The 18,348-nt window shown below is 44.2% G+C and overlaps 1 protein-coding gene across 1 annotated transcript in view; it reads left to right on the forward strand.

Annotated features, from left to right (window-relative positions):
- The window catches only part of LOC121442623 (protein phosphatase 1 regulatory subunit 3F-like), a 49,123-nt gene extending 33,363 nt beyond the window's left edge, over positions 1–15,760 (forward strand). Inside the window, 6 exon segments of the mRNA XM_041644229.1 lie at positions 4,754–4,927; positions 5,002–5,045; positions 9,959–10,011; positions 10,329–10,385; positions 10,388–10,407; positions 13,861–15,760. Of these exon segments, the coding sequence (XP_041500163.1) occupies positions 4,754–4,927; positions 5,002–5,045; positions 9,959–10,011; positions 10,329–10,385; positions 10,388–10,407; positions 13,861–15,123 (1,611 nt within the window). The 3' untranslated portion in view covers positions 15,124–15,760.
- Positions 15,761–18,348: the final 2,588 nt, after the last annotated feature.

Below are 18,348 nucleotides of genomic sequence, written 5' to 3' on the forward strand. Positions count from 1 at the left end.
CAGCTTGAGAACCGTGTGTTAGCATAGCTGTTCTTGAAGGAGACAGTGAGTGATGGCTGCTGTTATAGTTCTTATTGGTCTTGTACCTGTTTTGCTCAGCAGGCAAGCTGAGGGTATCTTACTCACATTTCTTTGTGCCACTCTTTGCCTTGGTTGTTCTTCTTGGCTATATTGAGCAATTTGTAGAACATGTTTGGCAGTTTGCTTCAAATATCTTTTTTTAAAAACTTTTGAGTTATCTGATTTGAGCACAGATATTAACAAAAATCTTCAAAACTTGACTTGCCCTCTTTCTTTGGGGAATATACAAGAGAAGATCAAAATATAGACTTAATCTTGGTCTTACAACCCTGTGCTTACAACTGGGGTGGGTTGTGAAGGGTGTGAATTATCAGTCTAAATGTTGACACCTGCACAAGGCAGACTAGAGTCATCAGATGGTAGTGATAACTAGAACTTGGATGAAAGGGACACTTCTGTATCCCAGTGGGCAGTGCATTTTCTCTGATTCTTGTAGCATTAGTCACTGGTCAGTGTTCTTTGAATCCTTTAGTTTGTAACTATTGGGGGTGTGTCTGTACATATGGCATAAATTCCAGAATTTTGAGGTTGGATCAATAAACATATCACAGAATTTTGGTATTACACGTGCTTCCTCAGTATTTTCATACTATCTTTTAAGTTGGGTGACCCTTCAGTTAGCTCAGCTGTTTTGTCATATACTTGGAAATGACATTTAATTAGTATGTTTTCATGTGTGGGGGAAGAGTAGTTATGGCTCCCTTCCCCAGGAGTTAATACTTTCTTCTAGGAAATATTCAGTCCCTAGAAGAGGCACTCACGTCAGCAAGGCTTTAATAAATGTTTGTTAGATTGACAAGATCAATTGGCTGTTCCTCCTGTGAATATAAAATAATTACCCATCTATTTGGTGTTATAATGATAAATTGTAATTTGCATGGGTATTATATTTTGGTATAATAATGCCAATTATTGGATAGCTATGGCTATATATCAAAGAAGGTCTGCCCCCAAAATGGCGTGCTCATAACTTTGGTATATGTGAAACACCAGGGTGTTTTTCTCTGACTTATGAAAGTTATGTAGTGTTTTTGAGTTTAACTTTTTGCCTATTTTAAAAAATGTCCACCTTGATAGATTTAATCTCAACCTCCTTCAGCTCATAAACAACTATGTTCTGTCGTTGTAAGTGAAAGTTAATGTAAACATTATTAAGTTTTCATTTAAAAAGAGTAATGTAGCATATTTATGGGATTAATGTTAGAAAGTCTCTTTTGAAGGAATTTAAAAATGACCAGTTATATTAAGAGCCACCTAACATCTCTAAACATTTATGTATCTTAACATTTTATATTGCTGTGAAATTAAAGCTCTTAAAAGATGAACTACAGTTTGGATTAGAGGTTTTCAAAATGATCCATATGTAATTAATGAAGCTGTGCAATGATGTGTGGAAGAAAGTCTATATTTTAGAGGTTTATCCTATACTTGGAAACATTTTAAGAAGTTGCCCAAGGTTATTCTCTTAGCTTTAGGCTCATTTTTGTTTTGGATACTTGCTTCCATCCAACCTAATATGTATTGAGTTGATGAATCATGTTGAAGATCTGGGTTTATTTTATATGTATGTGTGTATGTATATAATATAATATGTATAGGTCATATATAACATACATGTATATAATAGATGCATATATTATACACAAATACATATATACATGCACACACGTATACTCACACACAATGAACCTAGACCTTTAACATGATGAATTTAAGTTTTAATTTTTCTATGAACTAGACTGATGATCTGGGGCAGATATCTTAACTGAAAAGGACTTCGGCTTCCTCATCTGTATAGTTCCTAATAATGTTTTATAGTACTTTACAAGTTTGACAACTTTATATGTCATTTGAATGAAATGATTTGGAACACATTTTTTGATAGAGGCCTACTGTAGGTGTAAATAATACTAATAAATATTTTATATTCTTTACATCCTAGATGGTAATGTAAAATTATAAAAGCAGCTCTCGAAAGAGTTAAGTGTTCTTAAAGAGCAGAAAGGAAGAAATGTTCAGCCCGAAACAGTTCAGAGAAAAACAGTTGCTTAGCAGACTCTCGAGAATAATAGTCATTGAATTTATTCCACGGGGCACACTTGCGGCTTATTTTGGTCATTGTTTCATTTCTAGATTCTGAACAGTGCTTAGCAAATAGGTTGCTCAGCAAATACTTCAGACATTGGAGATTTAAAGAATGAGTGGATCAGACAAGAGGGTAGAAGATAGCTTAGGAGAGGAAATAGGGTATTAACGTTCTGTCTCTGTTTCTAAAGGCCAGTGTAGCCCCTTCTCATCCAAGGAGAATGGGCTCAGCATCTGCTTCAGGTGGATTTGCCTTTTCTTAATCAGCTCTTTGGGATCATTGCCAGATTTGATGGGTCTGTGTTTTTGTTACATGTCTGTTTCTAGAGGTTTTCCTGCTTGTCTTCCCATGGTGACCATCTTTGTGGCTTTCTAATGTCTTCCTGTTTGCTCCTCACTGTGTCCGTTTCTCAGAATGTGTGGACACTTTCTTGAGGAGTCTTTCTGGGAGCTTCTTGATTTCCTGTTCTAATGTAGACTCGTTGCCTTTTAGGTCTGCTGTACAGCTGCAACCTTGGGCTTTCCACTGGATTTCTGGGTCAGTGCCACCATTTTCTTTCATATTTCCTGTTTCTCCCTTGCTTTTTATTCTAACTAAACTGTCTTCTTCATGAAATAAGAGGTTCATTATCTGAGTTCTTGCATATCTGAAACTATCTTTTATTTGGTTGGTAGTTAGCTTATGCAGAATTTTAAATAAAAAAGTATTTTTCTCAAAATTGTGAGACTTTATTCCATTATCTCCTAGAGTCTCGTATTGCTAATATGATACAGTGTCTGTGTCTATTTGTGGGGCTTACTGACCCCGGAATATTTGGGGCTTTTCTTTTTATCCTTGTGTTTCTGATACTTCAAAGAACAAAGTGATAATAGTAGAAGTCTGGGCTTAATTTACATCCTTTTTGTAATTATGCTCAGGGTACAGTAAATTCTTGGAGCATGAACACTGTATTTCTTCACCTTGCGAAAAGCTTCCTTGATAATTATTCCTGTTTTCCTCATTAGATGATGAAGTGTGTTTAATTTATACTTGTATAGAATTGATAATGCATCATTTTATACACACACACATTTATACACACACTCACAGTAGATATTTGTCTCTCCATCACCTGCCTTTGTTGGAAGGAAGTGAGAGAGATGACTTATTGTACTTTATTTTCTTATTCTTCTAATTGACTGTGTCTCAGAGGTTAGATTTTAGTTTGCAAGAACTTATTTTTATGTTATATTCCATTCCCATAACGTAGAGATGCTGATAATGCATGCATACGATTTTCAAATTGCTGTGAGAATCATTTTCTTTTTTCACCCGTCCCTTTGTACCCTCTCCTCTCCCTCCTTCCCTCTCACTCTCATTGTCTTCCCCTCCATTGCCCTTGCCTCTTCCTTGTTCCCTTCTCCTCCCCTCCCCTTGGTTTCCATCACCTCTGTCTTTATTCTTTTCTTATCTGTGGGAGGCCTGCTGTAGAGGGCTTCAGAAATGTTGGCTGCAGGCCCACTGTGTAGCTGGGCCATGACAGGTGGGGTCAGTGGAGATGTTTGGCAGCCATGAGGATATAGTCAAGAGGCTCAGGCATGCTTTCCCTGGGTTGCAGGACCAGGTTTTCAGTACCCATTAGGTTTAGAGATAATCCAACAGCAAGCATTTTTTTGTAGGGCCTGTTATGTGCTGAGCACAGGGCTAGGAAGAAGCAAAGAAGACCCAGACTGGATCTAAGATACCCAAGGGCTTGTACTATAGCCAGGTGGTGAGGCAGGGTTAAGCCTTACCAAGTGACACATGGCTGCGCTCCTTTTCTTTGCTAGGTACTTTGCTGAATATTTTTGTATAGTCTCATTCTTGACTGCTTTCTGTGGGCTAGACTGCTTTAATCCCTCTTAACTGCATGAGTAAATAGCATTGGAGTCCTCGGTGCTAGGACTGGTAACGGATGGAGGCCTTCTGGTCTGTCTTGGCTTTATACTCTGAGGAGATGTCCTATTCCTCTTCAAAATAAAGATCAACCAAAGTCTGACGGGCCCTTACCCTCCTCTCCGTTCTCCAGCTTGCCTTCTGCTGTCATGTAGTCTTGCATTATCCTGTTTTCCTGAGCTCTTGTCACCACGTCCCTTCTGTCACTCCTCTTGCTCCGGGTCTTTGCTCATACTGTTTGCTTCCCTGAGAATGTGTGTCCTGTACCCGTCAAATTCTCCTCGTGTAGACCCCTCAGTTCTAAGAGGGGTTCCTCAGGGCAGCCTGTCCACTCCTAGCCTCTCTAAGTTCCTAGTTTTATTTGTATCACTGATCAACACGGGCAGGTCAAGTTAGAGAATGCCCCAGAGCCTAATGGGAGCCTTACCCCTAGTTCAGGAGTGCCTTCCACCCTGCCTGGTAATCTTGTCCGTTCTCTGACCCACCCTCAGCTCCTCTTTCATGACATCCTCTCACTTATTCTTTACCTTCAGACTCTGCCTTTTGCTTGCCCAAACATAATAGATATACCATCAGAATGGAACTCCCTATCACTCAGAGCCCTCACCTCTGAACACCAATACCCCTCACATTGTCCCCGTTTTAGGCTGTTCTCTGCTGACTTATCCTCAGGCCAGAGCCTCTGTCTTAGCCAACTACCTTGCCCTCTGCTTCTGGTCAGTACCTGATGGTCACCCTTGTCCCTTTACCCAAAAGTCACCAGCGCTTGCTTCCTCTGCTTGCTCACCTCACATGTTCTTTGCCCCAGAGCTTCAGTTTTTGCCGTTTGCTCCAGAATCTGAGATCGTAAGCCTCATTTCTGTCCTGTTAACTCTTTCCCTGTTCCTCTCACCCGGTCTTTTCTGCTGACTTATCCTCAGGCCAGAGCCTCTGTCTTAGCCAACTACCTTGCCCTCTGCTTCTGGTCAGTACCTGATGGTCACCCTTGTCCCTTTACCCAAAAGTCACCAGCGCTTGCTTCCTCTGCTTGCTCACCTCACATGTTTAGTAGTCCCTGGATTTGGTCAAACTGAGATGGCTTTGTGGCTTTCATTCATTCTTGAAATGGCTGACTAGTCCTACTTCGGTTTCCTCTGTCCCTGGCCTCAGGACCACCACACTCTGATAGTTTTCCCCGGAAATCTCTGGCCCTTCTCTTTCTCCTCGTTCTTTTAGCTTCACTTACCAACTTGATGTCTTCACTTGACTGAATCCTTAGCTTTCTCATGCTCAACTGTCTCCCACATACTGCTCCCAAACAACCTCTTATTTCCTGACCACACATGCCCCTCATTTGTTTTCTAAGCATCCTTAAACCCTTGCTGATTCTAGTGTGTGCCAGGGCCTAGTGTTCTAGCATGCTCCTTCCTTTTCTAGGGGCTCTGACTTCAGTCTGGAGCGAGACCTTTAGTAGGGGTTACTGTGTGACTGCACTGCTAGACTGTAAGCTCCGTGAGGGGTAGGGACATGCTCTGCATTGGTGACCACTGTATTCTCACAGGCCTGCCATGATGCATGGCACTTAGTAGGTGCTCAATAAATATTTGTTGAAATAATGAGTTTGAGTATTTTTTCAAATGTCTCCACATCAAATTCTAAATTTCATAGTTGGGTTTGCTCACCAGTGTGTCTCCTGTCACTAGCTGTGACGCACAGCAACGCCTCAGAGGTTTTTAAGTGTCCCTGTGACTGAATGGATAGCTGAGTCATAGCTGAGCCGACAGCCTGAGGGACATGAATTGAAACAGGGTGGGCTAGGGCTCATCTGAGTTGTCTGGAGAGAGGATTTCATGCGAAAGTGATGTCCCTTTGTTCCACAGAAAACTGCTAGGGCATCGTGGTTAAGGCTGTGGGCTGGAGGCTGCACACAGGAGTGGCAGAGCAGGGGTCTGGGACTGTGTAGTAGCCCTAAGTTTGGAACTGCAGAGCTAGGCTAGCAGAGAGGTCCTCGAGCTGGGCAGAGCTGGACAAGTTGCTTTTCTCTTACGAGTTTCAGTTTCTTTGGGAATTCAGAAGGAATTAGTTGTAAGCACTTTATCGGTGCTTTTCATGCTCCCCCAGTCTATTCAACAGCTTGGTAAAATACTGCCATCATCTCTTTTAGATGAGAAGACTGAGGTTCAGGCAGTTAGATACTGTGCCCCAGGTCACACAGCTGGCTTGTAGTAGAGCTGGGATTATTCAACATTGCATTTTCTGGCCATTTATTGAGATGCAAAATCAGTTTGCTAGCTTCCAACAAACATTGGAAGTGGTGTAGGAACTAGCACAGTACATAATGCCGTGCAGTAGAGGTAAGTATCGTTTCGGAGGACAACTGTTTCAGTTCTCAGTGTGTCTGTGTCTGTATTTACTCGTGTGGATGTGGTGGGTTAGGAGGAAAAATGGTTTTCTCACCCTGGGCTGTGAGCATAAAAGTGTCAGTGAGATAAAAGAAGCCCGAGGTATGGTAAGTTGCTCCACAGTGCACGAGACCTAGAGTTGGGGCTGATACTTGTTGAAGGCAAGACAGTGTTCTACATAACTTGGTGGCTTTCACAGCCTCCTCACCCCACCCCCTGCCCCACCCCAAAGCACATGGCTTAGGGTAACTAGAATTCCAGGTATCTCGGAGCAACTTTGTGAAGCCATTTCCCCACACCCCAGACAGCATCATCAGGTTGTCTCCATGGGAGCCAGGCTCTGTGGTGTTTCCCTTTGGGGTTCAGCACATGACCCACTTTGAAACTTGGAGGGCTGGGTGTGCTCACACAGGACCCAGAGGACAGTGGTGGCAGTCATAGGACCGAGGCTACTTTGCACTTCTCTTTGGGACTTGTGAGCCCTCATTTGCTCATTCATTCATTCTCCCTGGCAATCTTTCTATTCTGCCTTGGCTGGCCTGGCCTGGGGCCATTGCTACCACTTTCTGAAGTCAAGCAGCCATTGAGTTTCTTAGTGGCAGGAAGGATTTTCACCCCCAATAGAGTAGTCCATTCTAGAGAAGATGGACCTGACTAATGTTCATAGACACTCAGATAAGGCATGCCAAAACATCCCCGGCAGCGTGCGTCCTGGCCCACTGTGTACTCGCGGCCCTTGAGAGGATGCCACATGGCATTTGTGGGACTGGTGCCAAAAGAGCAGGTTTTATTCTTGAAAGTTAAAAGGCACATTGCAGGTACAGTTTTGTTCTTAATCGGCCTCCCCATTTTTCTAAGAACTGTTACTGCTCTGTGAGTCAGGGTGCACTTACACCTTCCCTTCCTTTCCTCATTTTGATTGCACTCACAGCTGCCTCCAAAATGGTTACTGTGAAAGACCGTTGAAACACACCACACTCACTCGCACACATGCACGCACGCACGCATACCCTGCCTACTGTGAGACAGTGTCTTCAAGTGGGGCCGTTTCTGAATGTTATCAGTATGGAGTGTAGTTAGTGGCTAGAGACACAGTTCCTTCATTCTTAGTTTCTACATTTGGGAGAAAGAGAAGTTGCTGTTTTGAAAGAAGGCTTTTCAATCGACTTTGATGTAGTAACAAAAAGGCCCACAGTGGAGGAGGTGAGGCGCAATGGCCCCTGACTCCCCTGACTCCTTCTTTTCTTCCCAACTCTTTGAGGCTGGGAAAACAACTTGCTTGCTTCTGCTGACTCGGCGGCTCTTGGTTTGGGCTGTATTTGGAAGGCTTTAGCAGTGGAAGAGGTGTGGTGGCTGAAGAACTTCTTTTTAAATTTATTTTTCTTGATCTGCCTAGAAGTCTCTTCTGCTAGTGGCTGCTGCTTGTATCTCTTTTCACGCACATGTATACTTAACCGAAGCTTGGTCGTTGTGCATGTCAGGATTAAGCCAGATTACAGGATGCTTGTGTAGAGCTGGCCTGGGAGGAAGAGCTGCCTTTTGTCCAGTTGGGGGGCGGGTTGTGAAGGATTTTACTTTAGAAGACCTCAGTAAGATGATCTAAGAGCAAAAACGAAGGCAAGTGTTTCTGCCAGGCAGAAGTCATGGAGCTGTAGCCCCAAAGGCCTGGATTTTAGACCCACTGAATAGACTGGCTCAGGACTAAAGTAGTTTTTCCTGAATCTTCTCATCTGTATTATGTGGAAGTTTCTGGCTGGGCTCCCAGAGTCGCTTGCCAAGGCTCTCTACTATTCAGACAAAAGCACCTCTGCTGGGATCCATGAGTCCTAGACTCCAGAGAAGGACTAAGTACCCCTTCCAATGATTCTAGCCTCTAGGCCCTTGTATTAGTTAAAGCTCCTTCCTCCAGTGTGCTGAGAACAGGTTCCTGTAACTGCTCTCTGGAGTCTAGCCATGCATGCCGTGGAACTGGACAAGTAATGGAACTGTGGGTGATGGGCAGCTGGAAAACAATCCCCTTGAGAGGGAGGGAGGGAGGGAGGGAGGGCATCTACTTGTCTGTTATTATTGCTTCTTCCCTCTGTTTCTAGATAGGGCTGGAGGCTGGGTTGGGTACAATCACAGTCTCTTATCCAAACAGCATGAGCTTGGTTAACTCTGGGTTTTGATCCTGCCCGTGGAATCTTGAGTTTAGCCTCTGCTTCATTATCCACAAGGGGGGCTAGCAGAACTACCCACTTCAAAGAATTTATATGTTGTTGGCTTGCAGTCACCATGATTATTAATTCGGTGCATGCGTTACATGTACCCCATTGGCTAACACCAGAGTACTGTGCCCAGACCTGCTAGTGGCATTCTGTTTCTGTGGAGATAATTTTGGTGAGTGAGGCATTTGATTAGGTATTTTCTCAGTTGCAACCTTTTTCAAAAGTGTCAGCAGCGCCCTATTAGCTCTTAGGAAGAAAGAGTTGATCGTTTCAGTTCTCCTCAGGTCTCTGAATCCTGTCATCATTGCTCTTGTAATCATTGTTTCCTTCATTTGTCTTATTTGTGAACATCTGAGACTCCCATGTAGGAATATGAACAGTGATTGCGCCATGATTAAGTCCTGCTCCTGGTAGGATCTGGCTGACATACTTGGCCTAGGCCTCTCAAGGATCTTACTTGGCTGCCAGAGGAGCAGTTAGACCAATAGATTTCTCCCATTGATTTAGCTACTGCTCTGTGCCAGGCCAGATATCTGGCTTTTGAGTCTTACTCTGGAGTTCCCTATGTTCCCTATGTTGTATACAAGGAGGCAATGGGTCCTACCAGACTGGTATGGGGACCAAGGAGGGGTGGAGAGGGGGACACAGGCCTTTCGGGCTCCCTTCCCATTCCCATTCTCCCTTTGCCTTCCTTCTTCGCCTCTGCTGCTTCCTGTGTCCCCTAGTCTTTTCTGCCTGCCCTTCCCTTAAAAATAGCTTCTGTGATAGCCAGGAGCAAACCCTAAAGAAACGATCCCCAACTACCCATTGATATTTGGTTTGAAACAATAAAATAAAGGAAACAAGCTAGCTACTCAGTAGGAAGGGAATGGCTACATAGATAATGGTAAGGCCATTTGATAGGAGCATAAAGCTGCCATTTTTCAATGTTTGCGAAAGTCGATAATGATGTTTCTCACTGTTTAATGGACAAAGCCAGCTGTGAAAGCATGTTCGCAGAATCTAAATGGTTTCAGGGAATGTCTGGAATGAAAATTTCCAAATTGTAACAGTGCTTGCCTCTGGCTCACGTGATTGTTTTGTTTCAGGCATCCTTATGTTTTTCTGTATTTTGTAAAATTTCTACAGTGAGTGTATAGGACTCTTATGGTCAGGGATTAAAAAGTAGCAGAAGAGAAAATAGCTGTTAGGTGAGGATGAGTCACCACAGAGGCACAGAAAGTGCCCATAGGTGGCAGAACTGTCCTCTCAGGGTGTCAGATTTATGTGCTGTCTCATCTGCCCTACAGGCCTCTTGAGGAGGAGCTGAGGATGAAGAGCATGGAGGACAATACCCTTGGGGGTAAGCATCTGCCAGGCTTTGGGAGTTCTGGCCCATTTTCATACCATAACTATTTTTCATGGTGCTGGGGGTGGAACCCAGGTTTCGTGTGCGCTAGGCAAATGCTCTGCTACGGAGCTATGTCACCTAACCTTTCTAGTGGCCTTTTACTATTTCTTTCCTCCTTGTTTCTTTCTATAAAAAAGAAAAGGTCACCTTCCTTGGACTGCCACACAAAGCTTCCAGTGCAAACTTCCAGTTGGTTTCCTAGATGAACAGGATGAGGCTGCTTGTATATCTGTCTTGCTTCAACCTTGCCCTTCTCTTCTCTCTGGCAGAACATCCTGATGTTCAAGAGTCACTGGGTCCCCTGGTGGCCCCCACCCCTCTCCGTCCATGCCCCAGATGACACTTCAGGTAAGCAGGTCCTTTTAACCTCGGTATGAATAGCCTGATAGATAGCTCCCAGTGTGACTACAACTGGATCCAGTGGTAGAGCTGACAAGCTCTTGTCTATCCTAGAGGTGGAGTTGGAGGTGGGAGTGAGATCACAAATCCCAGAATTTGATGAGGGTAAGTGAAGGCTGGAATTATTCATTGGGTTTAATTGTTAACTAGCAAACAGTTAGGGAATACTTGTTCCATATTATAGACACTGAAAACTTAACACAAATGACATCCTTAAGGGGATTACATGATTGGGCAGAGACATAATGAAATAATAAATTACATACATTGTATTTGAGATGAAGATGACTGCTTAGGGAAAATGGAGGGAGGGAGAGCAAGAGGGGGAATGGAAGGGGGAATGGAGGAGGGAGGGGCCTGAGAAATGAGGCTTGAGAGAAATTTAAAGGTGAGAGAATGAGCCTCATGACAAACCGAGAGAAGAACCTTCCAGGCAAGTGCCAAGTTCCTAAGGTGTGCTTCAACTCTTGTATGCTAGAAATAAGAGTGAGCCAGCCAGAGGTGGCACAGCCTCTAATCCCAGCACTCAGGAGGCAGAGGCTGGTGAATCTGAGTTCAAGGCCAGCCTGGTCTACAGAGTAACTTCCAGGACAGAGAAATCCTGTCTTGAAAAAACAAACAAGCAAAGCAAAGCAAGGAGACTATTGTGAAAGTAGAATGAAGTGGGGCTCAAAGTGGAGTGGTGAGGAGTGAGGTCAGGGAGGTGGCAGCGGACAGACTGGGTGGGGCACGGGAGGCAAGGTGAGGCTTTAGGCATTTTCACTCTCAGTGAGGAGGAGACAAGGGAGGGTCATGAGCAGAAGAGGAATGCGGTCTGCTGTGAGACCCTGTTGGAGGAGGATGAGAAGCAGGGATACCAGGGAACAGGAAACTGGTGAACCATGATGCTGTTGGCAGGGGAGGAAGAGACATTTAAAATGTGCGTGTTTTAACTTTTGTTTATAAAACTTTTAAAGTAAAAGTATATATAGAAGTAAAGAGCCTAGTATAATGAACACTCATCACCCAGCTTCGACACATACTGGCATGTGCCCATTCCTACTTTATAGCATAGCTCTTTCCCTTCCCATTTCCTAGAGAATGATTTGGAAAAAATTCAGATTCCATTCTATTTGTGAATTCTGTAGTTTGTTTCTCAGAAAAATAACTGTAAAACAAAACAAAACAAACCCCAATGATTGTGCCATGATCACACCTCTGAAAATTAACAGTGTTCCTTCTTATCATTAATGATTGGGTTAGTGATCCAATTTTCTTATGCGTATTCCCAGGACCCAAACAAGGTGATAAATTGTATTTCTTCTTCAATTTCTTTTCTATTTTCTCTCTTTTCTTTCTTCCTTATTTCTTTATTTTTTCCTATTCTTTCTTTCTTTCTTTTTTTTTTTTTTGAGACAGGGTTTCTCTATGTAGCCCTGGCTGTCCTAGAACTCATTCAGTAGACCAGGTTGGCCTTGAACTTGGAGATCCGCCAGCCTCTGCCTCCTGAGTGCTGAGATTAAACTGCCCAGCTGATACATTATATTTCCTCTCAATAGGTGTCTTTACTTTTTAATATCCCAAAGTTTCTTCATTGCAATTTGTTTATTACTAAACCCTGTTTGTCATGTAGAGTTCTATGCAGTCTGGGTTTGGCTGATTACATTCAGGTGGAAACACATTTCTTTTCTTTTTTATTAAATTTTTAAACTTTATTTTACGTACCAACCACAGTTTCCACTTCCTCTTCTCCTCCCATTCCCTTTCCTTCCCCAACCTCCTTTTTACCCACTACATTTCTCATTCCATTTAAAATTTTTAAAATTACATTTATTTATTTTGGTTTTGCGAGGCAGAGTTTCTCTGTGTAACAGCTCTGGCTGTCCTGGAACTCACTCTGTAGACCAGGCTGGCCTCGAACTCACAGAGATCCTCCTGCCTCTGCCTCCCAAGTGCTGGGATTAAAGGCGTGCGCCACCACCGCCCGGCTATTTATTTACTGTGTGTGTGTGTGTTTTTGTGTATGTGCACAGGTGTGCGCATGCCACAGTGTGTGTGTCACGGTCAAAGGACAACTTGTAGGAGTTAGTTCTCTCCTTCTATGGTGACTTTCAGGCTTGGTGGCACATGCCCTTACCTACTGAGACATCTTGCTAACCATAACCGTCTTACTCTATTTTCATTAATTCATTAATCTTATTTACTTTAGTGTTTTATTAAGTTGCATTTACTAAACCATTATTTTTGCTAAATATATTTGTTCAATGTTGTCTAGCATTATGAAATTGACTTAAACAGAGCTCATTCCATTAAGTTCTATTGAATTCTATCATTCTACTTCTTTTATTGGCTGGACTTTTTCTCTGAAGAAACTTATGACACATTCATTCATTCATTCATGGATTCAAAACTTATTTGTTGACTCTGAATCCACTGCATTTGTTTATTTTCATGGTTCCATGGAAGTATTTCTGGCCAGGAGTAGTCTTTTTTCTGTCTCTTTGTACTTATTAGCACTTCCCGTTATTCTGGGAACCTCTTCTCACATCTTGCTATGATTATATATCACGGTTTTGTACTTTTTGCCTGCTCCAAACCTGGAGAAAGCAGTCTTACTAAGAAGCCTGGGTTCCTTTCAGTGGAGAACCATGTCTGGAGATTCAGACGGGGTTCAGCGGGACTGTTGCTACTAGACTGAGCATTGTTTTAAAAGACAATTAGGAAGTAAATATTAATGTTTTATTACATTCATGTGTGTGTGTACAATTTGTAGGGATTGGCTCTTTCCTTTCCAACACAGGGGCCCTGGGGATCAAACTCAGGTTATCATATTTGGCAGCAAATGCTGTTACCCATCCTAAAATTGAAATTTTGAAATGTCTGCCTTGGCAATGCTGAAGCATGCGTGGGCAGCCCGTATATGGTGGTTCTGTTGAACTTGTTCATATTGGGTTTCACGGTCTAAGTTGATGAGGACGACTGACCAGGTCTCTTCCTCAAGAGGGCGCCAGATCTCATTACAGATGGCTGTGAGCCACCATGTGGTTGCTCGGAATTGAACTCAGGACCTTTGGAAGAGCAGGCAGTGCTCTTAACCACTGAGCAATCCTACCAACTCATAAATAAATATTTTTAAAAGAGAAAACCCATCATGAATTCATTTGCTCCTGACAGTCATTCACTGAGTACGGATACCCAGTGAATCACTTCACACTATCACTGCAAGAAGAGGTCTCTGTGTACTTGCCCGAACACGATCAAGTCTTTGGCAGCTAGAGAATCACAGGGGGTTCTTGGACATCTTTTTGCCTGGAAAACTCTAGGGACTGGTTGTGGGGTGTTACCAGTTCTTACTGTCTCTTCTTGTTCCCTCCCCTCTTCTACTTCCATTCTCATTCTCTCCCTGTGCAATACTGTAAACAGGTTTCTGAAGCTACAGTGACCAGAAACCCTCAAGAAGAAGGCGACATCCCCAGAAGCAACCCACCTGTGGCTTTTACAGAGGTCCTCCAGACACCAGCCATCAGGATTCCTCCATCTACCCGTGGCCTGGGTGGCCCTCCCAGGGACCAGGCCTCAGGGCCAGATGCAAGCGATAGAATCACTGGGCCCTTCCTGGAACCCAGTCAGCACCAGGTGGAGGCCACGTGGGAAAGCGGAGGGGGTCGAAAGGCCCCCACGATGGGGGCTGTGACAGATGAGCCCGCTCGGGGTCTGGAGATTGTGAGTGGCTTGGAGGAGCTGCTTGGTGAAGACACCATTGACCAGGAGTTGGAGCAGCTCTACCTGTCTCACCTGAGCCGCTTGCGGGCTGCTGTGGCAGCAGGGGGTGGCGGGGAGGGCTCTACAGATGGAGGGACGTCCCCCAGCCATTCCCTGGGCATACTCACGGACCGTGACCTGATCTTGAAGTGGCCTGGCCCCGAGAGGGCCCTGAACAGTGCCCTGGCCGAGGAGATCACGCTGCACTATGCGCGCCTGGGGTGTGGCGTGGAGCTCATCAAGGACACTGAGGACCCTGATGACGAGGGGGAGGGCGAAGAGGGGCTCTCCATCACTCCCTCTAGCCCCGACGGAGACAGCCCTAAGGAATCACCTCCAGAAATCCTCTCTGGGGCGCGCTCTGTGGGAGATGTGTGGCTCCCATGGGCTGGGGGCTCCAGATGTGACAGCCCTGTGATTCTGGGAACACAGGGACAGTTTACTGAGAATCCAGAGAAAGGGGTGGGCAAGGATGTCAACTCTTTGCATATGAATAGGCCCATAGTTGGGGTGGCCAGGTCCCCAGGGGAAGCTGGGACAGAAGCCCGGATGGAGGTTCCTACTGGGTGGACAGGCAGCTTGCTATGTATTTCTGATAATGAGCCTGCTGCCCCAGCTCTGCCAGAGCAGCACGCTGCTCTTCTTAGTCCCCCAGGGACTGAAGTTTGTCCTTCTAGTGTAGCCAACCGTCATGTGACCTCCCAGGATGAAGAGGGTAGAAGCCTAAACCCTGAGTCCCCAGAGAGGTCTCCCATGCCAGCTGCCCCTGCAGAATGTATGTGTGGCTTGGCTCCTCAGCTTTGGGGGCCCTTGACTCAAACTCTGGGTGTCCTGGCTGGGCTAGTTGTGGTTCCTGTGGCTTTGAACAGTGGTATGTCCCTTCTGGTGCTTGTGTTGTGCCTCTCTCTGGCCTGGTTCTCGTAGGGACTGCCTGTAGGATCAGTGACAGCAGATTTCCTCCTCTTCGGGGTCTGGAGATTTGCAGTTCCTCTGTCACCCCAAGGAGGTGAAATGTAGCCTGTGTAGTGAGGGACTTGGGTCCTTTGGTTTTGAGAGTGCTTGATTGGAGAGAGGCCTTCCCAGCTCTGAGCTCTCCGTAGTCAGCGCCAGGCTTCCCGCAGTAGAGCTTGTGCAGTGGAAGGAATGGCGGATTGTGTGAGAAATTTTAGAATGAACCAGGCATGCCCCCCCCCGACCCCCGAGCCTGTATTTATTTTTGTATAATTCTCTGGATGAGGGAGAGTGGTCATGAGCTGGTCTTGGGGCACAATTACCCAGAGATATATTTATTAACAGCCAATCTGTGCAACCTGCTGGAGCTTTATTTTTAATTTAATTTATATAGAGTACCTATTATTATTATATGCCACAATAGAGCTCTATGAGAAATGATGTGTCTTGCTGTGCTGGTCTCCTGTTTGGGCCTGAGTGTGTAGGGTGGTCACATTCTGGGGAATTAGCATGGTCCATGGTGGGAGTGGAGATGGCCATGGCCATGCCTACTGCTGCCTCCTCAATGTGTTCTTGAGGATCTGTATCTCTTTGCCTTGTGGTCCTAATATATGTGGTGCTTTGGTCGTGCATATCTTGTCTGTGGGAGCCTGTGTCTGTGTGGGAGCCAAGAAGAAGAGTATTGACCACATGAAGTTTTGGTGTTAGTCACATGTCTGCAGTGGTGACTGTGGTCATCTGTAAATGTGGAGACATGGATTAGCCACAAGGTTTTGAGGTTACTGAAAAATAAAAGCTTTTGATACCAGCAGAGAGACCCCTCAAGCCCCTAAATGGGGAAGGCCCCAGAAAGGAATTAATGTACTGTGAAAAATTTGTATCAGATTTGCTGTCCACAGACATTGCATTCCTGCTCCAAACAGGAAACTAAGAAGCTTTAATAGAAAGGTTAGATACATTTATTGCATGCAAATAAAAACTCTTGGCACAGCAAAATAAAACACAATATATTTATTTACTTCCCTTTTCAGCAAACCTTTTAAAAGTGATAATTGTTTTGGTGATTTATTTATTTATTTATTTAGCAGGGTCTCAGACTGGCTGGGAGCTCACTGTTCTGCTGATGCAGCCTCCTAGCAGTGAGGTTACAGATGTGTGTCAGCATATACGCCTAGTGGTACAACAAAACTTTTTAAAAGAATTATTTTAACAGCTTTCTCCATTCTTTTGTATTCTGCCAATACCCCTATGTCTTTCCGAAACAGCCCCAATCTGTATTTTTTCCTCAGCAATTTAAAAAGTGGCACTGTTGTTATAGCAATAGTTGCGCCCCAGATATTTCTCTATTCTTTTCTATTCTGCTAACACCCCATGCCTTCCTCAAATAGCCCCAAACTGTATCTTTTTCCCCAGCAATTTAAAAATTGCTGCTGCTGTTCCAGCAACAGTTACGTCCCAGATCTCATCTTACATAGATTCCCGGCAGCATCTGACGGTTGTTATCTTTATTCCCAGCCTTTTCTTCACTTAGTTTCCAGGATGCCACACGCTCCTAGTTTTCCCACTATCCACTAGCTAGTCTAGAATAGTGCCCATCAAGTATGTCTGCCTAGGAAATGACCATTGAAGGAACAGATATGTATATAAAGAAATACAGACAACTGTGGTTACAGTTTCAGCTTAGCTACGCAAGTAGTGACTGACTGAGCATCTCTGCTCTGTGGACACCAAGTGAAGATCTCGCAGTCCTGTGGTGGCGAGAGGTACAGATAAGAAGTCCCTGAGCAGTGTGCTCAGTGCACTAACAGTGTTAAGTATTATGGGCTGGAAATCTTGGAGGATTTGATATCTGGCCTGAGTTCCCCAAAGTGAGGAAGAGTCTGGCAAAGAGTGAAGGGGAGAAGAGGACCAGTCAGAAGGAATAGCTTTGTGGCATGAAAGCAAAAAACAGCTAGTGAGAAATTCAACACACCTGGGTTTCAAGCATTATTTTTTTTATACAGCTTCTTTGTAGCCCAACTTGGTCTTGAATAATGATCCCCCTGCTTTAGCCTCCTGGGTGTTGAGTCTACAGCATTAATTACCATGTCTGACCTCAAGAAGGTATTTTGACTTCTCAAATACCAATGTCTGTGTCTTAGTGATGGTTTCTATTGGCAACAAAGCAGCATGACGACAAACAACTTGCGGAGGAAAGGGTTTATTTCAGCTTACAGTTCCACAGTATAGTCCATCACTGAGGGAAGTCAGGAACTCAGATAGGGCAGGTGCCTGGAGACAGGAGCTGACGCAGAGGCCTCAGAACAGTGCTGCTTACTGCCTTGCTCCCCATGGCTTGCTCAGCCTGCTTTTTTTATAGAACCTCGGACCACCAGCCTAGTGATGGAACCACCCACAATGGGCTGGGTCCTCTCCCATCAATCACTAATTAATAAAATGCCTTACAGCTGGAGCATATGGAGAACTTTTCTCAGCTGATGCCCCTTCTTTCAGATGACTCTAGTTTGTATGTCAAGTTGGCATATCACCAGCGGTCACAGTCCAGATATCTATGAGTTTCTTTTGATGTGATTTTTTTTGAGACTAGCTGTTGCTTTGTAGTCCCAGGTTGGTCTTGATCTGTCCATCCTTCTGCCTCAGCCTTCCAGGTACTAGGATTGCGTGCCTGACTTTGATTTGATAAGTTTATGATTGTTTGAAAGTGTTCCTTATGCCAAAATGTTTGAAAAAAAGACAAATTACTATCAATGTATAATTTATGAAATGTGTCCCCAAAAGGAGCAGAAAACTTTAAGTAGTTCTATAACCATTGAAGAAACAGAAGTTTTCCTGCACAGAAACTCTGGGACCAGATGGTTTTGCTATTTTAAAACCCAAGTAACAAACAACTCCACTTTTCCAACAGTAATTCCGTGGTGTAGAAAAGGAGTACACGCTCAGATCATCTAATGGGGCTGATAGAATCGTAATATTTTAAGAATATGATGAACTGAAAATGAATAGCAACAAACCATCTCATGAATATAGACAAAAATATTCTAAATCAAATGGTTGCTAAGTCCAATATATTTTTTAAAAATTCTAAAGTGAGCAAATTGAGCCTGGCATGGTGATATATGCTTCAATCCCCAGCTTTCTGAAGGTTGAAGCAGGAGGATTGCAACTTTGAGGCCAGCCTCTGCTACAGAATGTGTTCAA

The sequence above is a fragment of the Microtus oregoni genome, unplaced genomic scaffold (genome assembly GCF_018167655.1).
Source record: "Microtus oregoni isolate MIOR12 unplaced genomic scaffold, Mior012 000092F_ref0000046, whole genome shotgun sequence".
NCBI lineage: Eukaryota > Metazoa > Chordata > Mammalia > Rodentia > Cricetidae > Microtus > Microtus oregoni.